At 39.8% G+C, this 22,730-nt stretch overlaps 1 protein-coding gene across 3 annotated transcripts in view; it reads right to left on the reverse strand.

Annotated features, from left to right (window-relative positions):
* Positions 1-3,303: 3,303 nt before the first annotated feature.
* Positions 3,304-22,730, reverse strand: part of LOC311527813 (tropomodulin-3-like) — a 43,274-nt gene continuing 23,847 nt past the window's right edge. For 2 of the 3 annotated variants that reach the window (XM_084642179.1, XM_084642180.1), the window contains exons 4-11: positions 18,288-18,410; positions 17,536-17,625; positions 16,009-16,139; positions 13,822-13,929; positions 12,462-12,605; positions 9,459-9,603; positions 8,059-8,128; positions 3,304-6,658 (exon numbers count right to left, since the gene is read on the reverse strand). In XM_084642179.1, the coding sequence (XP_084498305.1) occupies positions 8,073-8,128; positions 9,459-9,603; positions 12,462-12,605; positions 13,822-13,929; positions 16,009-16,139; positions 17,536-17,625; positions 18,288-18,410 (797 nt within the window). In that variant the 3' untranslated portion in view covers positions 3,304-6,658; positions 8,059-8,072. The remainder of the gene's footprint in view (positions 6,659-8,058; positions 8,129-9,458; positions 9,604-12,461; positions 12,606-13,821; positions 13,930-16,008; positions 16,140-17,535; positions 17,626-18,287; positions 18,411-22,730) is intronic. The other variant, XM_084642181.1, reaches the window with a different exon arrangement.

Here is a 22,730-nt window from a genome sequence, read left to right on the forward strand (position 1 = left end):
GGTTAATTGCTCTTCCCCCTCCTCCCTTTAAAAATTTGTGCCTTATTTCCACTCTGAATTTATCTAGGTTCAACTTCCAGCACTTGGATCTTGCAGGACCTTTCTCTGCTAAATTGAAGAGCCATTATTAAATATTTCTTCCCCATGTAGTACTTACAGACTGGGCTTAGTCCCTACCTGTAACTGACTGGCTTCCTCCCAGATTAGTGCAATAAAAGGCGAACAAGCAGCTCACTTAAGGATAAGAGCTGCAAAGAGGCTTCTGCAGGAGGTTCTGGGTTAGGAAAAGGAGCTGGAAGAGAGCTTGCCCCAGCAGCTATGTGAAAGAACTGGCTGGGAACAGGCAGCAGCAGAAGCCCTCTGAGGTAGAGGTCTTAGGAGGAACCAGGCAGCAGGACCTGGTTTTTCTATTTTGATGGATGCTGAACTGTGTGTGTTTGAACACTAAATGCAGCCCTGAGAAAAGGGACTGAAATACTGATACATGTGGGAGCTACTTTGATGCACTGGCCTATAAGCTGACATACCAGCTTAACCAAGAGAGGGGAAACCAGGGCAGAGGCAAGCTCAGATGCTGGGTTGGGGAGAACCAGTTACATCCCTTCACTAGTGTGGCAGAAATAGGCACCATTAGAGCTGGTAAACAATGCAAGTCTAATCATGACACACCCATGTCAAGCAGAAGTTTACATTCTTAAGAGTTCTACCAGAAGGGTGACTTGTTTTTCCCTTTGTCTCCAGGTAAATGGGCAGTTTAAAATGCGCAAATATTAAATAAAATCCAAATTTTGCTTCACAATGTATAAAAACTTTGCCAGGTGACAATGGGGGAAGTTTTGCTCTCATTTACACCACAGTGAATCAATAGTGACAGAATTTAGCCTGCTAACTACATTTCAGAATATTTTAAATCAGTGTTTCTCATGTGGCCACCAGTGGATTTTTTTGTGGTCATGACAGCCTCCAAAGCATGGGCAGAGATTTGCGGGGGGGGTGGGGGGGGAGAGGGCTCCCTGCAGTGCCCAGCTGTTGCTCCTGAATAGCTGTTTCCAAGGGCAGCATAATGTGCTGCCTTGGGGTTTGTGCTGGTGCTGCCAGCAAGGATTGGTGCCCTGCACCGCGCAGCCATTTGTACAAGGAAAAATCAGAGGCCGGGGAGATGTGGCTTCAAGTTCATGCATTTAAATGATTTACACATCTGTAAAGTGGGGATAACGATCTATGCCTCCTTCGCTAAGTGCTTTGAGATCTACAGATAAGATGTGCCGTAAGAGCTATTAGAAATTAAACTTTTTAAAATTAGGTATTATTATCCACTCATGCAGTCTGCCCCATTTTACTGACTTTGCTTTTTAAAAAGAAATCTCTCATGTTTAATGCACAACATGGCATTTTTAATATTGTACGGCAAAAGCTTGGAAACAGTTCATTCCCGCCACACATTTTCCTTGGCAAATTGGGTGAGGGGCAAGGAGGGGAAACTAAGTACCTTGTTGCAGAATTTGAGCTTTCATTAAAAAAAAGTTAAATTTCTAACCCTCGTAACAAAGATAATTTTCCAAATGAGATCTGCAGACAGCCCAGTGCCTCTCTATAAGCTTATAGTTTTTTCCAAGCAGAAGAGTTAAATTGATGAGATTTGGGCCATGTCTTCATTACGGAGCTAAATTGGCGCTTCTTTAGCAGGTGTGGTGAAGACATGTTAAATTGATGGGAGAGTGCTCTCCTGTTGATTTCTGTACTCCACCTCTCTGAGAAGAGTAAGGGAAGTCAACGGGAGAGCATATTCATGTAACTGAAGTAGCATAACTTAGATCGATTTACCACAGTAATGTAGACCTGGCCTCGGATTCCCTTCACTGCTACAATTCAGTACCCTCTGGGTACCAGTGAAACTGACATGAAGGAATTGATTTTAATCTGTTTAATTGCTGCTTTGAAATCAGAGCCTGGCAGCAGCACAAAGCAGGAGCTATTCAGGAGGCAGAAGGATCCAAACAATTGAGGCTGGGGAGAGGGGGTGAAAGAGGCCACCTACCTACTTCCATCACCCAGACAATAAAGAGTGGCACTCCTGGACAGGCAGCAGCGAGTGCTTTTCACTTTCAACAGCTGGGATGGTGGCTTTAAATGTATTAAGCAGTTGATGAGAGAGAACTCCCCCTCACAAGCAGGGCCTAGGACAGGCCTGTGGTAGGATTCCAGCAGCTGTTTAAGGATGGAGGTGGGGAGAGAGATCGGGTCACCCGAGTATTTGTTGATAGCAACCTCTTCCTCCCAAATTTTTCTAATCCGTTCCTGGCTAGGTGTTTGGTATACTTCTCAAGGCCTCTGCATGATGAAATGGAAAGTATTAGAAATGTAACTCATGAGAGGTATTACCCACTATTACATATGAGGAGACATTCCAAGACAGTGTGTCCTTTTACTAGGCAAAATTATGTAATATGTCTATTAATATGACTCAAGAGTTCAAAGGAAATTTGGTTGGAAAACAGATGTTTCCAAGTATTAATTTTGGAACTTAAGTAGTTTCTCTCAAGACCATACTTAACGTACTTATTACCCAATTTGCTTTTATGAACTGACCTCAACAAAGACTGCTGAAGCGTTCCCATGAGTTCCATACAAGACTACAGGTTTATGGAACAGATTGCTTTTTAATTATTTGGACTTTCATAGATTATATTTTAGTAGATACTCCTGGGTTAGAGTTATCCCTGTTGGTGCAGGACTGTAAATTCTGATTCCATCATGTCCAGGAAGGCAGCTGTCTTGGAGAGGGAGTTTTGCCCTAGCTGGGGATACACAGAAGCCTGCCAGTAGAGATTCCTAGGGGGTGTACTGAAAATACTGCATAGCTTGGGTTCCTAGATCCTGTATCGTCCCAAGCCAAGCTCTATTTGTTGGCTAGCAGAGCCCACAGTTCTAAGATCCCCAAGGCAGAGGGAGAGAGTACAAATAGCTTGTTCCCCAGCAGGGCTGCAGATTTTGTGTTGCTAGGAACCTGCAGTCTACTTTATCCCAGCAGAAGCTAAAACAAATCTAGTCCATAGGCTTAAATAGCTGCGTGCATGAAACTGGGTTGACAACAGTTTGCCACTATTTGTTATTTTCTGCCGTATGCTAACATTTTTCCCATGTGAAAATCAAATTATAGCCAATGACAGGTGCTGACTTCCAGAAGAGCCATTTGGGCCCAAGCATTCCCAACGGCAAAGGTACAAGCAGGAGCCTGAAGTATATGCCAGCTTCACCTTTCTGCTAAATTAGTGCTCTGTTAAAAAAACCAAACAAATAATATTTTGAGGTTTCAGAATTTTTAATGTAATACAGCTTGACAGCATACAGTGCTGATATGCTAAAATACTCAATTCATGTTTCCTCAACGGAAACTTAAACTTAACAGACTCTGTAATTCATAGCTTACAAACAGCATTATTCATACAAAAAGCTGTGGAGATGATGAGGGCATCTCTCTAGAGTATAACTGAAAGTAGATAATTTACAGAATGTTTGGGAAACATATTCAGTCCATGAGTCTGTGTATTAAGAATGAAACCCAAAACTATCAACAAAATGTGTGGTTACTTGATTTTCCAGATTTAGTGCATATTTCAAAAAAAGTGAATTAACCATGAATCAATTAGACTAAAAAAAAAGCACATAATCACCACCTCTTTTTTGAAAGCAGCCTGGTTTTTATGGTAATTTATTGCTAAAGTAATACCACCCATAAAATATGAGCTCATCATACCCAAGACCTTACTATATATTTGAAGCCAGTAAATCAAAAGTCAGCTTTGCTTGCTGAGTTGGATTATGGTATTTGACAGCTCTGGAGACTGGACTCCTTCATTTATCCACACGCAAGGTAAATTACAGGCAGCAATTAAAGCATCTTCATATTGCCCTGCCAAATGTGCCTCAAACCTAACTTGGAGGGACAAGCATCTATGGTTAATTCTCCATGTCCAATCTGTCTGATTTCTCTGCTACGATTGCCACCACGCGTCTAGCCTCAGCCGTTCACAACAGAGCTACTAAATTTATTTCACTGGGGCAATGCTATTAAGGATCTGGCACAAAGATACCCATTACTTTCAACTGTGACCCGACTCCTGACCACTACGTCTTCAACCAACCACTGATTTCCACTTATGCCACTGGTGAGCCAGATATAACTCAAACAAGTAGCGTAGAGAAGAAAAAATGCTTTTCATTACCAATTCTCTCCCCACCTCATCGCCTTTCATTTTCCTCCTCTATCTTCAGTTACAAATATAAAGTAACTGGCTAATTTGCCTAGAGGCTGATCAAACAGATATTACAAAAATTAGATTTTATAAATATGCAACCCTTTGACAACAGAAGGAAGAGAAGGTTTTACAGCCTGCTTATTTGATACAAAAATGATTCCTTGGTGTTTTAAACATTAGGCACCGTAAAATAGTTTCAGACAACTTAATACATGTATACCATGTTTTGGCCACACCTGAATAGCACCATCTCTTGAAAAAACACTTAGCTTTTAATATATGTTTGCATGTAAATGTATAAGAACTTAAACTTTGGGATAGCATTCACACAACAAAGTCTGCTTAAATTATGTAAAAAATTTAAATATCGTAAACCAAAGGCAAAAGGAGTCTTTATGACCAACACCATCATATTTCTGTTCATTCAAAAATGTGCAGTGCAGGAAATCTTTGGTTTTTCAATAGAATTCATTTCAACTTCCTTTCATTTTTACACAGTTACATCCATGTCTTTTAGGCCATAAGACACGGATGTTTATTCAGAATTAACCACAATATTTCCAATTTTGAAATGATAGTTCATCTTTCCACCCTTGTAAAAGCCTAATTACTTATATCTTCAATGAAGGTACTATAGTTTAAAAGTCGCTGTGTACTTGCCATAAAATTTTAATTCATTTTCAGATTGAAGTCTGTATTTTTTAAAGACCTAAAACATGATTTGTAGTAGCACAGAAGCGGGCACAATAATAGGGGATTATTCTAAAGAAAAATTTGTACATTGTAAAACTCTACGTACAGCACGATACAAAAATCTCATTTTTCTCCACACCACCTATATATGGCTTTTACAAAAACTTATGGTATTTATGTTAATTTTATGGATACTGGACAGTTAAGTCAGTTGAATTATATAAGACACTGTAAGTAGACTGTCCAATTCCTTAGAACATGCTTTTACTTCTGTTATGGTCCAATGGTCAACACTGTGCTATCAAGTATAGTGCAATTCAAAAATAGCACAATCAAAATAAAACCTAAGTTTCGTAATATTACAAAGGAGTCCACAGCTGTTATGTACGGAAACTGCAGTGACTTTTGTTTGCTAATTTGTTTTCCTAGATAAAGAGCTCTAAATATTTCTCTTTAAAATAAATGGCTTGGAATAACAGCATGGATCTAATATCCAAAGCAAATTAGATACTACATTTGTTAAGTTTCTGCATAACACGTTGTGATGATGGAACAAGAGGACCCTTCATCAGAGTGGAAGGTAAAGATCCGTCTAGTACAGTGGTCACTATTTCACAGGAAGTATGGTTGACAGCTGTTTTTAGTTTAACAGAATTTCTCAGTTGCAACCCGCCACAGGAGATTACGTATATGATTTCAGAGCTGCACAGGACTGCTTTTCCTAAGCATACTATCAGCATTTCTTAAAGAATGCATGTTCACTACTGCTAGAAAACTCCTATGTCATTTAAGGTATTTAGATATACATTTTTATACAAGAATATAATCTAAAACAATGCTGATGAATGTACTAAGTCAATCTAAAGATGTCCAGTTTAAACGTATCAGAACAAAGTACAGTCTTTTAGAATATTCAGAAATGTAAGCTCCTTTGGAGGCTTTTTTGGTTTAGTACAGATGTTGATTTTTCAAGACACCCACCCTCGTCTTTTAATTAGTTCTCCTCCAAATGTATTGGAGAGCAGAAACAACCCTTATTCAATTCACGTTTTCATCAGAAAAGGGATGACTTTCGAGCTTTATCAAAGTATCAATAAAGCATATTATTGAATCAAGACAAAAAGGAACTGCAACTGTGACAGCTGTGAAAGATTTAAGTTCAGTGTATATTAACAAGAAGGCTGAAGTAATAGCTACAAAATAAGAGTCCAATTGTTCTGTGTTAAGAATCCCTTTTCTCTAAAACATTGTTCTCAAAAATATACAAATCCTACCATTTAAATAACCAACCCCAGCTTTCCTATCAGAAACATACTCCATTGTTTGCCCATTGATCCCTTCATGTATCATTCTTTGAATACAGACAACTACTCCACTGATTACAAAATTTACATTATTTTAGTGGAAAGTATAGCTAAAGTCTTGAATATAAAAAAGTTCTCAAAAAAAACGATCTTGCAAAGTCTAGTGCAGTTACTATGTCACAAAATGAAATACGTGATGCATACCACACAGATCTAAACATAACTTTACTAAAAAGGAATGGGGTTTCCAGTCTTTTCCCTTCTACCCAAGTAAATGAAGTCTGAGATTGCCAACACCCATGATTAGCAGATGCGCCTGGAGGACCTCTGAAATCTTCACACAATGCAATTCTAGCAGCAGCAAGGTTTACTGGTAGTCTCCTTCAACCCTTCTCTTGCGAACTGTGTCCATAAGAAAAAAGAAAATACAATAACTTTCTTAGGGATTTCCACAATATCTCAACAGCTTACAGGACAATTAGTAGTCATTAACCTTTTAAACCACAATTCTTTCAGCTATGTAAAATTTCATTCCAAACAGTTAATTAACATTTAGCACTATTTATCATTTCAAATTTGCTTATTAGCAACTCTGAGTACCTTATTTCGATACTCATGAACAATTTAAGATTTACATGGTAAGAATTAGGGTATAATAATGTCATATCACTTGAAATATGGTGAGCAGATTTAACAGTTATTCTTGACTTCATATGTACTATTCTCTAGCACTGTGCTTAATTATAGTTCTAGTTAGGAATATACAAAAGCTTCAGAACACTCAAAGACTTGGTAAAAAAACTTTACAATATTAACTCATGTTCAGTAATCGGATAATCTTCAGTCCATTATTAGAGTGAATAAATTTTCAGATATCTTAAAATAATAAATTACACAAGGGACGAACAAAAAATTGGTGAATAAAGTTACTAAAACTCACATGCTATTTACAGTTAAAGAATATGCAGTATTGACTGAATGATTGGAGTACGCTTAATGTTTAAAGTAAAACCCTGATGTTCTACATAGTGTATAAGTGAAATAATCAGTTTGTCTTGTATTTTCTCTTTCCCAATTAAATTAACTTCTTTTTTGAGCAGATATAGTGGATTTGAAAGTGGATTAAGAGTTTTAAAAGCCTCAAGTTAGATAGGATGTTTCCACATTTTTTTTAATTAGAAGGTACTATATATTTGCAGAAAACCACCCAATATTAAGAGTGGTTTAAATACTTAATCACATGATAAATTTATAATTTTTATTAATATATCTGTTACAGTTTTATATAAACCAAGTTGTCTATCTTCAGCTTTGGTTCAAATTAATTAACTGAAAAGTTTTAATGCTATATTGTAAAATCAGAGTGGGATAATTGTTTTTCACTGCTAGAAAAGATACTCCACTAATGCTCAAATATGGAGTTTACAAGTTTTAGTACTTACAGAGACCTACCATCAAAGCCTAAAACGTACTACTCATTTAAAAAGTAACCTACAGATATTTAAACTGTTGCATTCTTAGGCTCTCTCTCGCACACTCATCTCTATTTTTTTTTAGTTTTATCGCAAAAGCAGATGAAGTGGTTCATACTATTGGGCCATCTCACTGTAGTCCAATCATGCAGTTAGAAATAAACTGGCACAGGGTCTCAGGCAAACAAGAACAGGGGTGCAGGACAGCATGAGAGAAACATGGGGAGAAAAGATGTAGACAATTTGTCAGAAGAAACGTACAAAGACAGTGATATGAGACTAAACATTTCAATTTCAGAGCTCAATACCCAACTGGGTATTCACAATAACCTGTCTCTGTAGCTTCAAGGCTGGAGAGATGAAAAGGCTTTTGCAGAAAATTTTATTCGTATACTCCAGACTAAGAAAGCAAGAAAAAAAAGGCAAGATATCAATAGAAAACATAGAAATAGATTTTCAGCAATTAAATGCTAAAATCAGAACTGGTGAAAAAGAAGAAAGTTCACAACTACCAGAGAAGCACTTGAAATATGATGATACAGAGAAAAGATCAAATCAATTGTTCTCAAATGTAGGCCATTTCAGGAGGTAGCTATGTAATATGTCCGGTGCCTTCCTGCTCCCTTCAAAATTATATCTTTCCTCCTGTTCCTCTCTCCTCAGTCTTTCACAGCTGTTTAACTTCCCCACAAACAGCTTTCCTCAATGGGAGGCCCTGGACATATCACCAGCCTCTCAAACCTCAGGCCTCTGCTCTCAACAGGTCCCCCACTGAGCTTCTTTGGACCCTTAGAAACTATTCTGGCAAGCACCTGCCCTACTTCCTGTCCTGAAGAGATACCCCTCCTGCACCATGGGGTGTGTGGATGTGTAACCAGAAAGAGGAATACCACTTAGTGGGGGGTGGAATAAAAAAAGGTAATTCTATTTAATGAGGGGAATTTAGTTATTGTTATTTAGCTGGAGGCTTTAGTGTAGGTATATATAATGCATTACCTGAGCTCTCACATTATGTTCATAACTAAGCTTCAAGCTTCCTGATTCAGTTAGTTAGCCACATCTGTGGTGATGTGTCCTGGCACCCTGGCAATAGGGATTAAATTTAGTCTCTCCACTGGGGTAATAAACAATAGGTGGGGTGGCATGGCCTCCCAGTTCACAGTGGCTGCAAGATAGGGGATATGCCCTTTACTTGAATTTAGGCAACTACCCACCAACCCAAATCAATGGGTTTGGATGATCAAGTAACAGGGTTCTTGTTAATTTTTTCTATTATGCCTGTCAGAACAAATCCACCATCAAAAGTACTCTTCATCCTTTTGGAATCCAGGAGCTAACCCCTTCCAGAAGAGACTTTTAAATTTAATGTTTATTTTTTAAAAATTAGTAATTTCAATGTATCCTTTAAAGAAATACTGAATCTTATCCAGGGCAAAGCCAAATGTATATGAAACTGTAAGGCATGTTCTGCTTATGTCCTGTCTGGAATTCTTATTTTTTTTTTTTGAGTTTTAGAAAATACTGAAGAATTCTGGACTCTAGCCTGGGAGCCTGGAGAGTGTGAAAACTGAAGGGGGAAATTAAGAGAGGAAAAAAGTAGGAGAGTAGGACTCAAAGTAAAGGAGAAAACTGGAGTAGAATTATTTGTGTATCGGGACACAATTAAAACACAAAGCAAAAACACTATCTGTGCCATTAGTTCATTCAACAGTCTACCAGAGAGGTCTTACCCAAATCATTATTTTTTGTAATAGCTGCAGCTGCCCTGGTTCGTGGCCCCTGTTGTGTGAAATGGTATCCAAATTTAAGGATATTTGTGTTCTCTTCAAGCATTTTGGCAATTTCCATTTCTACAGGTGTTCCCAACTGCTGCCTCTGTTAACAAACATTACAACTTCAATATATTCATATTCATTTCCTACAAAAACCTAGAATATTTTTAGTATACTTAGGTGACAAGTAGTCCTCTTTACATCTACTGATTTGAAAGACATGACAAGTTCAGATTACTGGTCTCTCTATTTTAAGCACCAATCACCAAGTTAACTTAGCACCAATTTAAAGTGGATACCTATTTGAATTTTAAATCAAATTTATGAAGCGCCCCAGCCTCATACCCCTCAGTTAGTTATGTGCCTTTCTTCTCCTTCCCATTGTTGGCTCCCTCTATATTTTATTGTCTGAGGCCTATCTGTTGGCCCTAATGGTGGCACTCTTGCAAGTTTCCCTATGCTCTTGGGTTTCCTAAAAGGTACTGTGTCCTGGAGCACAGCAAACAGGAAATCCCCAGAACGATACCTAGCGTGGAGCATCTAGTAAGATACTAGTAGCTAGGGACATTTCTGGACCTGGTGGACTAACATTGTAAAGGTAAAATGGATCAGAAAAAATTTATTCAAACCAGCATGAGAGTTCAGTTAAGGAGGTTTATTTAGGCTCACCCATTAAAAGCAAGTTTTCCCCCTCTGCCACCACAGAGTAGTAGTTTAACAAATTCTGTGTAATAACCAGAATCCCTCAGTGTTTAATTAGAGCACTGGCAAGAAAGTATGTTAACAAAATTTTAAGAGGCAAAAAAGACTGACTACTTCCATTAAGATGCAAAAAAGAAGTGGCACATATCAAATTATGTTTTTCTGCTGTAATAACGTGTTTCAATTACAAGACTGCCTAGGAACATGGACAGTTCTAGGCTAAAACTTTTCACATAGAAACTGCAGAATATACTCTACAGTTTAATTCTTTATATTGCTTATTAGTTAAATGAGCTTGTTTACTCATTTTAAAGAGCACCAGCAGCATATTAAACTAAATATTTAAGAATATTTTGTTCTTTTTATTCCAAGCAATGGAATCTACAGGGCAGTTAACCTCAATTTTTCATGCTCCTCACTTGAGAATGCCAAGCCAAGCCCAGCAGTTACCCAAAAGGGAAGTCTATTCTTAAACGAATAGAACTATAATTATATAGAAATCATAGAAATGAAGGGCTGGAAGGGACCTCAACAGGCCATGTAGTCCAATGCCCTGCCGTACCTACACCATCCCTGACAGGAGCTTCTCTAACTTGTACTTAAACCTAAAATGGTAGGAATTCGAGAACCTCCTTAGGTATCCTGTTTTGGAGAAGTTTAAGAGACCCTAGGGAATTCTCCCTCAGAACAGGAATAAGCCCCATCTCTTGCTCTGATATCTGAGGCTCTCTCTAGACAAAGGTAAAAAAAAAGTCTGGTTTTAAAACATGTTAGCAAACATTTAAAAACCCTAGGACCAGGGCCAGCTCTAGGACTTTTGCTGCCCCAAGCAAAAAAAATTTTTGGCTGCACCCGCTTTTTTTTGTGCACCCCCCCCACCCCTGGCTCCGCCCCAACTCCACCCCTTCCCCAAATCCCCGGCACTCCCTCCTCCCACAGGCATGCCGCATTTCCCCCCCTCCCCCACAACCCCCTGCCCTAGCTTACCTCTGCTCCGCCTGCTCCCCTGAACACACCGCCGCTCCGCTTCTCTCCCCTCCCTCTCAGGCGAGGGAGAGGCCGCGTGTTCAGGGGACCAGGCGGAGCGGAGGTGAGCGAGGGTGGGAGGGGGAGCGCAGGAAGTAACAGGAGGGGGGTGGGGGGGGAGCGAGGAACTGCTCCCCACCCCAGCTCGCCTCCCCCTCCCCCAAGTGCGCTGCCACTCGGCTTCTCCCTCCCCAGGCTTGCCATGCGGGAGAGGGGAGAAGCGGAGAGGCGGTGACGCACTCAAGGGAGCAGGCGGAGGTGAGCTGAGGCACGTTTCTAGGGGCAGCATGGCCGGCGCCGGAATGCCACCCCTAGAAATGTGCCGCACCAAGCACCTGCTTGATTTGCTGGTGCCTTGAGCCGGGCCTGCCTAGGATAGACATGGCATGTTGTGTTTTAACATGTCTTAGCTGGTCAGAGCGAACCACAGATTTCCTCTCCCCTCCCCCCAGCGTTCACCCTGCCCAGCTAACACGTGTTAAAAACAGGCTTTGGCGCATGCTCTCTACATCCCATCCAGCGGGATGGCTCGCTAAAGTATCCTTACCCCCACCACTGGAAGATAGAGAGGGAAGCCATGTGACAGGATAATGCCTGTCCAGCCCAGTCTTCTTCCATTTCATCCTGTGTTTTAAAGGCATCTCTCAGCTATTTTAAGTATTGCTGATTTCCGCCCCCCCCACCTTGATCTTTTTATTTTGGGTGGTTGGGGGGAGGGAGGGGAGAGAGGAGACTTCCACCTAGCCAGCTCTGAGCTCCACCAGACAGCTAAGGTTTTAAAAATATTGTACATACATTAATGTATACATACTATTTTTCTCTTCCCCTACCCTTAATCACCATATAAACTACATAGAAATAGAACATTTATTTTTCATGGGTTCATCTCTTCCTGCTCTATTTTAAATCCTAATTCTTCATTTTCAAATATCCCCATTGCTTGCTGGGGAAACTATTTGAATGTTAAGAAATTAATGAATAAGTGATGAAAAAATCAGCCCATTTCCCAAGAGGCATTTAGTCCACCTTCCTCAAGGGATGGAAGTGTCCACTTGAGGAAAGAATAGGAAGAGACTAATGTTTACATTTATTTCGGTACAAAACTGTTTTGTTTTTAATTAAAATACTTTTTGAAAAGGTCACGAATCAGCAGCTGCTTTCTTAAAGGTGGATCAGTCTGTTAGAGTGAGAGCACAAATAATTCAGCTATAATCTTATTATAGCTTCACTTACCTGGTTATCGATTTTGACCTCTGTCAGGGTTTCATTCTCTTTTAGTGCATCAATCAGTGCCATAATGCCAACCCCAGTGACGAAATTTGATTCTATATTTAGACTTTTCAAGTTTTTGTTCACTCTCAGCATATCTGCAAAAGCCTTGAAAAGCAGGAAAAAGTAATGAAAATTAAATAGCAAATTGTACTACAGTAAACCTAACATATAGGACCAGACGGAACTATACCAATTTACACCATCTGTGGATGTTGCCCAAAATCGGCAACACTTTATAGGTTCTTAATGTAATTTCCCAGCCTTTTATCATTCATCTGAGACTGAGGAGAGAATCTTTAATCAGCCTTTTCGAATGCAAACAAGTTTTCATTTGTATGGTACACAATTAGGAAACAGCCTGCATCTTACACTTGTTGCAAACTAAAAACCTTCACAGAATATAAATTATCTCTAATTAGCACATTGGCCCAAATCCACTTTATAAGCCTTGGCAGAAAACCCTCCACAGCACACAATGAAATACAAGCTGTTCAATAGTAAAGATTAATAACTAACTTCTTGTTTGCCTAGCAGGTGAAATTAGATTTGAGTGATATACAGCCAGGACATTTGACTTTCAAAATACTAATAATCTCTGCCCATTTGATCACATAAAATACTAGAGACCTGCTTTTAGTCACCAATCGCCAATAAAGTACATATAATTACAGCTGGTTGGAAAATGCCATTTTGTCTCTTGCTGGGATATCCCAGAATAGTCAGATGTATATGCAACTTGGAAATACTCCGGTTAAAAAGGAATATGATGTGTGTCTCCCCTCAAGAGAGATGACAGCCAGGGGAGCCTGAAGCCTAGAGTGGGGGCTTTTGCTGGACCAAAGAGGAGGAATACAGGTGTAGTTGCCCTGAACTGTGACACCTTAACACAATGGTTCTTCAAACTGAGTCCTGCATACACCACAGGTTCATGGACTGAAACTGACAACTGAGCAGTGGTGGACTGGTTGTTGGGAAGGGATGGGGTCCACATGAGGCTCTCTCACAAAGTGGTCTAGAATGAAAGAGTTGAAGAACCACTTCCCATTCATCTAGTAGTTTTAGCGCAGTGTTGCTGTAGCCGTGTCAGTCCCAGGATTTCAGAGAGACAAGGTGGGTGAGGCAGTATATTTTACTAGAGAAGCTGGTCCAATAAAATATATTATCTCACCCACCTTGTGTCTCTAGTAGGTGCTGTCAAAGCTTCTTTAACTTCAGGATGTAAGGGGAAAAATTGTTTTCATCCTCTGCATTACCAGGATGTTTAGACAGCTTTCAGTTCAAATCAACCCCACTTCCCAACCCACAACAAGAGCCTACTTACAACAGCAACAGGGTCATTGCTTCGAGTCGCTGCAAGGCTGAAATTCTTCACATGGGTGTTGGTTTCCAAAGCCTTAGCAAATTCTTTCAGTGTTGGAATTGGGATGTTCTTGAATTAAAAATGAAATATACACATTTTGTACATTACATTATAGCCATTACAATGATTTTTTTTCTACTCAGCTCCTCCCCATTATCTCTTTCTACAGAGAAATATACTGGGCTACCAGTTCTCCCTTACTGGTATCAATAACCAAGTCCCACAGCACAGGCTTGGATGCGGATGAAGGGCAAAATCATATGCTCGACTCTTTGCCTTTTCAAATTACCAATACGCTTTCTTTACTGTACTCAAGCCAGTACCACATTAGAATTAGACTAGAATATCTTGATATGTAAAAGCTACCAGAACAAGAAAAAGTATACAAATTGAATACTCTACTAAATATGTGTCTGCATATTAATCAGTATCTCATTAAGTTCTTCATATTCCACAATCTGAGAAACACTAATGAGGAAATGGAATTAATAAATAGAAACTACTTCTGAACACTAAGTAAATCCAATTACTGAAGTGTGGTTATCTCTGTTCTGTTACACTAATTCAGGAAGAACTGCTAATTTAGAGTTAGAAATATGGTTTGGTGTACTAAAACTGAATAGAATGATTTTGGTCTGACACTGCTAAGAAATTTGCAACTCATTTTGTGTACATTTTACAGGTGTGTATAATGCCCAAGGGTTATGCTGGATATACTATACAAAATTCCCCATCCAATTTTCTGCTGTTAGAGGAAGCAATAAGAAACCTGGGTTATTTATTGCTTGCCAAAAATGTTATGATTCTGTTCTGATTTATCTGATTAAAAAAATATTCTATTTTAATTTTTTAAAAGTTTGACCGCCACATTTATGACCAGAAATAACCATAACCACCAGCATCTTTTATATGACAACACAGTAAGATACTATATACAAACACCACTCTGTTTCTCATAACCATACTGATAACACTCCTCCGTGAACAGAAGGAAATAAAAACTTTAGGTCAAAGTTTGATTTGAGATCACATACCCCACACATTTATTGGAAAAATTGATGCATTTACAAATTAGCCTATCAAAGATGAGTTGTGTACTTCTAAAACTAAGACAAAGATTGGATTATTTATTTTCAAATATACGCTCTAGATCAGTGGTCTCCAACCTTTTTAAGCACAAGATCACTTTCTGAATTTAAGATCAACCCAGAATCTACCTTGCCCCTTGCCCGAGGCCCTGCCTGCTCACTCCATTCCCCGCTCCCTCCGCCCCACCCTCACTCACTTTTACCAGGCTAGAGCAGGGGGTTGGGCTGCAGGCTCTGGGCTGGGGCCGAAGGGTTCGGAGTGTGGGACGGGGCTCTGGGCTGAGCCTGGGGCAGGGAGTTGGGGTGCAGGAGTGAGGGGTGCAAGCTCTGGGAGGGAGTTTGGGTGAAGGAGGGGCTCTGGGCTTGGGACAGAGTGTTGGGGTCCAGGCTCTGGGAGAGACTGCTGGGGCAGACGTGCAGGAGCGGGTGCGAGGTGCAGGCTCCGGCCAGGAGGCCCTTACCACATACAGCTCCCGGTTATGGCACAGCAGGGCTCAGGCAGGCTGCCTGCCTGCCCTGGTCCCATGCTGCTCCCGGAAGCAGCTGGCTGCTGACACGTCTCTGCAGTACCTGGGGGTGTGTGGAGGGCAGTGGGTCTCCATGCACTGCCCACACCACCCCTGCAGCTCCCATTGGCCGGTTCCCAGCCAATGGGAGCTGCTGGGATAGTGCTAGGGTTGGGGGCAGCATGCAAGGCCCCCCTCACACACATCCCCCCTCCCAGGGGCCACAGAGACGTGCCAGCAGCCAGCTACTTCCAGAAGCAGCGTGGGGCCAGGGCAGGCAGGCAGGCAGCCTGCCTGAGCCCTGCTGCGCAGCTGGACTTTTAGAGGCCAGAAATCACGATCGATTAGCACAGGCTCCAGGATCGACCGGTTGGTAACCACTGCTCTAGATCAAAAGAAATAATTTTGGGGAAGCTCTATGGCTTGTGTCACACAGGAGGTCAGTCAAGATGATCACAATGGCCTTGGAATCTGTGTTCCTATAAAAAGACACACTGAAAAGTTATTTTTAGGTGAGAAAAACAATGCAGTTATTGTAGCCTCCCAACAATTACCTTTATATTGTTCAGATTAACTTCACCAAGACGAGAGTCATTATCTTTAATCCTTTGCAAACTCTCCTCTACATGTGTGGGATTTGGTGGTTCATCTGAAAATGGTATCATCCTTTCACCTTTTACGGTATCTGAAACATAAGACAAGGAACATGAATCAAAAGAGCCCATCTGTCATAAATATAAAGGGAAGGGTAACCACCTTCCTGTATACAATGCTATAAAATCCCTTCTGGCCAGAGGCAAAACCCTTTCACCTGTAAAGGGTTAAGAAGCGAAGATAACCTCGCTGGCACCTGACCCAAAATGACCAATGAGGGGACAAGATACTTTCAAATCTGAAGGGTGGTGGGGGGGGAAAGCAAAGGGTTTGTCTGTCTGTGCGATGCTTTTGCCGGGAACAGATCAGGAATGCAGCCTCACAACTCCTGTTAAGTTAGTAAGTAATCTAGCTAGAAATGCGTTAGATTTCCTTTTGTTTACTGGCTGGTAAAATAAGCTGTGCTGGATGGAATGTATATTCCTGTTTTTGTGTCTTTTTGTCACTTAAGGTTTTGCTTAGAGGGATTCTTTATGTTTTGAATCAGATTACCCTGTAAGGTATTTACCATCCTGATTTTACAGAGGTGATTATTTTACCTTTTCTTTAATTAAAATTCTTCTTTTAAGAACCTGCTTGATTGTTCATTGTTCTTAAGATCCAAGGGTTTGGGTCTGTGTTCACCTGTACAAATTGGTGAGGATTTTTATCAAGCCTTCCCCAGGAAAAGGGGTGTAGAGCTTGGGGGGATATTTTGGGGGAAGACGTCTCCAAGTGGGCTCTTTCCCTGTTCTTTGTTTAACACGCTTGGTGATGGCAGCATACGGTTCAAGGACAAGGCAAAGTTTGTACCTTGAGGAAGTTTTTAACCTAAGCTGGTAAGAATAAGCTTAGGGGGTCTTTCAAGCAGGTCTCCACATCTGTACCCTAGAGTTCAGAGTGGGGAAGGAATCTTGACACCATCTGACATATTAAGTGTAATAAACGGTACACATTAGTTATTACATCTAGTCAACTAGTCATCTGCCAAAAACTTTTATCCTCTGTCAATCCTGCCAAAAACCAAGAAACATCACACCATGCTGTCCTCTTTTGGCCATACTTTCACACAGTAACTTTTTTTTTTTTTAAAATAAGTCCTTCCGTCACATTCACAACAGGTTTTTGAAAAAACAGATGGGAATTGGATTACAAAAGAAAATATTAAAACCCAGACTCAATCACAAATAAAATACATATTCATTCATTCCACTTTTACAAAAAGTGAGTATATTTTATCTCTTTTTATTAATTTCTACCCTTTCCACAGCTCATCTAACAATTTACATTTTATATACAAGCTTACCTTTGACTTGGAAACGAAATGCTTTTTGTGTATCAAGAATATAAGTGTAACGTATTACACAGTTTATGCTGCAGTAGCAAAATGACTGGATACTTGGTATTGTACACAGGTTTTTATTTAGATCTTGACTATAAATACTCACCTGTGAAGCTTTCATTGCTGACACCATTACTACTTCCTACTATGTCACAGAACTGAGTGTTTGTTATCAAGTTGTGCATTCCCAGGATAGCTGTAAGAGAAGAATTTTACTGTTCCCTGCTGTTTAAATTCAGAATCTGAAGAATATTTGAGAGATTAATAATTGCATCTGGTTGGAAAATGTCAGCTGTTCAATGAAAAGTGTTTGCCATTTTCTTACTAATTCTAATAATTTAAAGACATTGAGAGCTTTTTTACTTCTATTTGGCCTGCCCCTTTTCAAAACAGCCATCAAAATCCCACCAATAGACATCATACACCACAGCCAAGTGTGCAGTTCAACCCACATATATCATTACATTGTTTGCTGCTTTGTCAGTCTAAAGCTAGTTTTACAAGGCATATAGCACCACGTTCCCACATTTGAGGAAGGGATGTAACACACATTTACTCAAAAAAGCTGTCAGTTTGAGGGAAGACCTTGCTTAACCCATTTCTTACTTCTTCAGACCCAAAAAACAATAAAATGGTGAAATATTTTGTATGCGGGGAGATAATTTGTGCAATGCTTTTTCTACAAACCTCCAATGTGTAACATGACATGGTTCAATTTCTAAGACAACTAGATTTCATGCAGCAGTAAAGACTTTCAGGCTTTGCCAGGTTTCAGATGACAAAGATACAGTAATATTTACTACAGAGGATCAGGCTTTTATGAATATGCACAAACACACCCATGCTTCAAAAACTAACCTGCAAGGTCACACAGTTCTGTATCTGTGGCACTTGTCAAAGCTTCCTCCAGTTCTGGATCAAGAGAGACTTTTTCTTCTATGAAAGACTGTACAGGCTTCTGTTTGGGGATAAATATTTTCCCTGTGTGTAGGGGAGAAATAAAGAGTCTGAAATTCCTTTGGATTATATGGTTATTCAGTTTTACTCATCTCACCATATTACACATATACACACACAAGTTTAGTTCTCCAGCCTGAACTACTGCCTTATAAAAACAAGCATGAACCGTCATTAGCTAGAAGACTGAAATCAGCCCACCAAACCCAAGAATGCTAACGGCAAAGGGGCTGATTTGGTCAAGTATGCTGGAATTAATTTCTGCCTAATTTGTTTTTGGAGAGTTGGAGGGTGCGGTGATGGGAAAACAAACATGAAGATCTGGCATTGTAAGTAATGTGGTATCCCAACCATCAATATTCATCTTTTAAAGCAATATAAATATTTGCTAATATTTTGTTTTCCATTTATATTAAGTTTTCTCTACATTCACCTCTCTAGTAGTGCTTCAGGATTTACAGTGACTGACTGACATCACTAACTGCACCAGGAGAGACCACTACCTGGAAGACTTCTAACTTGGACTCATCAGGTAGGACAGATACCAAACCTTGTCTGAAGTTTCAGATTAAAATGTATTCATTTTATTTTTAGTGATACATATTCTGCTTCTGATTTTGGATACAAGGGCTTTAAAATGAAAAAAAAAGCGCCCCTATCTGAGCAGTCCAAATCAAGGGCAACGTACATGAATAGCATCTGAAGAAACTGAAAAGGCAAACTATATTTTTTAGATATTTGCATACCCAAGGATGCTCTTTTCTAAACTGAGGTAGGCCCTGTAGCAGAGTCAATGAAAACACACTAGTTAGAATAAGCAACTAATAATTGCGCACTGGTTTCTCAGTTATTGCAGACAGAAGATGGGAGAAGTTATTTTTAGAGGACATGCAGTATAAACAGTACTCTGGGTAGTTCACATAAAATACATAGTGTACATATATTACATCTATTTTATTTATTAATGTACACTAATATGTACATATATATTACATTTATTACACATAAAAATACACACCCAAAAGCAATGAGAGCCTTTGGAACCGGACATTTGAGGCTGCAGAGGCTAAAGCTCTCGTTAATATGCCTAATATGACTCTCCACTATTTAATATAGACATTCATTTAAATTTCCTGGAGTTAAGTGAAAAAGGAAACAAACACACTTGAAAACAGAATAGGGATTTGTTACGTGCCTTCAGTGATGTTTTCCCCCTTCTAACAAACCTAAAATCACTATTAAAAACTAGTACTAGACTAGATATCGCTAAAATTTATATAAAACTTTACTTTTAAAACTTAAGAGCATATTTCCTTACTACAGAAACAATTATGGAAAAAACAGAAGGGCAATTAATACTGGTAGAATATGGCAAGTGCTAAGCATCCATTCCCCTTCTTTCAGCCCAAAGGAGGGTTTCATTGGGTGGGACTGCTTATTTATGGTTAAGGATACAATTTAGTCATGGAGGACATGGATTCTGTGACTTTACCGGACCTCTGTGACTTTAGCAAACCTCCCCCCCCCTATTATTTTTAGTAAAAGTCAGGGACAGGGAATAAACAAAAATTCACAGAGCTGTGATCTGTCCCTGACTTTTACTAAAAATAACTGACAAAATCTTAACCTTAGTCATTGCTAACTACAAGGTGGAACAGATTGTTTAGTATAAGTAAAAAGAAAAGGAGTACTTGTGGCACCTTAGAGACTAACCAATTTATTTGAGCATGAGCTTTCGTGAGCTACAGCTCACTTCATCGGATGCATACCGTGGAAACTGCAGCAGACTTGTTTCATATTCTCTGTGTATATATAAAGTCTGCTGCAGTTTCCACGGTATGCATCCGATGAAGTGAGCTGTAGCTCACGAAAGCTCATGCTCAAATAAATTGGTTAGTCTCTAAGGTGCCACAAGTACTCCTTTTCTTTTTGCGAATACAGACTAACACGGCTGTTACTCTGAAACCTTTAGTATAAGTAAAATGAAAAGGAGTACTTGTGGCACCTTAGAGACTAACCAATTTATTAGAGCATAAGCTTTCGTGAGCTACAGCTCACTTCATCAGCTTCAACACGGCTGTTACTCTGAAACCTGTCGTTTAGTATAAGTAGTTAATGCATATTTCAAGGGACCATTCAAGGTGAAGTGGCCCATTAACACCTCCAGTCACAGGCAGAAAAGGAAGGGGGCAGGGGAGGAAAAAAGCAGTTTGGAGGAGGAGGGGTTGTTAGGGGGTTACAGATTGTTGTAATACACCATAAACCCGTCAAATCTAGTGCATCTTTCAGTCACTCTTTTTGCAAAGGACATTAGGTCCTTTGCAAGTGCTACAATACTATTCACATTAACATTCAAACTTAGAACTTAGTTAGGACCATTTCAATACTATTAAGTAACCCCACCATAAAATCTCAATTCCACATCAGCAATATGTGCCTAATTCAATATTCTCATCTAAAACATTCTCTCTTTCAGATTCCTCAGTCATGCTGGCTAGTCCCAGCTCCACTGTGACAGCCCATCGTGCACCAGGGGCAGGCTAGGTAGGTCACAAGCCAAGCATCCAAGATATTTTCCTCATTTTGAATATAAATATTTGTAACTTGCTGTTTGGAATGAGATTAAGTTTAGACTTTTTAAATACCTCAGTGACATGGGATTTTATTGGTGTTTTTTTATTTGAATTGTGGGATGTTTAAAAAACTTGGGTTTTAAAATTCAGAATCTCATGCATGAAGACAGAATCCACATGCTACAGTGAACACAGGCAGCAATAAAATGCCCACGAATGATTATGGTTGTTTGTTGTGCTCTCTATAATGCACTGATGCACCACCACAGCAACAGATTAAGAGCCGTCTATTGATTTTTGGTTTTCCTCCACATACATGTAGTTGGTATAACAAGGCACCCTAAGCTACAAACAAACCAGTGCCAGCATCATGAAGCATTTTCATTTCTAAGTATTCTCATTTTGGGGAGTTGTACAATAGGGAACATTAACTCATGGGATGTTCTGTGCACATCTGAAAGGAGACAGCAAACCTATTTTCTTACACTACTGTACTGAATATAGTCATGATATAGTAGTTGATAATGCACTCCTCCTGGCTCCTTTATAGATGCCATGTGATCCTTGATGCCCACAGAGCAATCAAGAAAAAGTGATGTTACACTCCTGATTCATGCTGAACAGAACCTTGGAATGAATGGGAGATTAGGGGGAATTAAGTGATATCTGATGTTGTAAAAGCGTTGATTTGATTTTTGTCAGCATCACATGCTGAGAACCAAAATGATTGTCTGTTAATACCCTATCTACTAATAAATATTAATATATGGGAAAACGTGTCACTTGCTTGGTCACGTTTTTAAGTAACCATCCAGGGCAGGATATGCAGGATTTTATAGAGTATTTGGTATCTATTGTTGCAGTTATTTTGTATAAATAATTTTAATTAAGATGAGGCACTTGGTAACATTTACAGATTGGTAAATAAGCCTCAGAACATCAGAACCCAAAAGGGAAAAAAAAAACCTGAAAACTGAAAGGAGGTAAAGTTTTGTTTTCTAAGTAACTGCAGGCTTGTTAAAGAAGTGAATGCATAAGCATGTCACATTTGATCTGCAGAGTCAGTGGGTTTCCTGTTCATTTCCCCTTCCCCACATATTAAGTGGGCTTTTCCTGTGAACTGTGACTTCCTGCTAAAAACCCACAATCCCCAGGGCACCTCAGGACTTCATGCAATTTTTGAACCGGTTTTATCAGCACAAAAGTCCATATTTATACAGATAAGATGATAAATAGTTGTATAAGTTTGTTTCAAAGTTTTAATTCTGCATATTCTGAAACTGCCAGTACAGATTGTTCCTCTGACAATCTTCCCATTGGACTCTATCATAAGACTCGAAGTCAGCGCTCTCATCTACTTTTTAAGATCAGGAGGCAGGGATTTGAGCTAAATGGAAGAAAAGTGGGCAAAGGTTTGTGAGATGGTACAGCTTTGTGGGGATGAGTGTACATTTCTCTGTCTAGTAAGTTCAGAAAGTGTGCTTTAATAAAGTTATCAAATGAAGGAGTCAAACACTGGCTTCTGCTGGATATATTTTTGTTAGTAGGTCTTTAGAGCAAAGCTAGAAATTGTACTTGTGAAGGAGCTGTGAGAGCACCATAAAAGGGAGGGGAGGGTCCACAGGTGCCCAAACTGCGGCCCCGCCCCTCCCCTGCTCCTGGGCTGCCCTTCCTCCAAGACCCTGCCCTTCCCCCATCACTCACTCTTACAGTCGGTAAAAAGTAAGGGGGGGCCATAGCCTCCTGATCCCCCGTTTCAGCGCCCCTGCAT

Source organism: Lepidochelys olivacea, assembly GCF_965140295.1.
Source record: "Lepidochelys olivacea isolate rLepOli2 genome assembly, chromosome: 10".
NCBI classification, from domain to species: domain Eukaryota; kingdom Metazoa; phylum Chordata; order Testudines; family Cheloniidae; genus Lepidochelys; species Lepidochelys olivacea.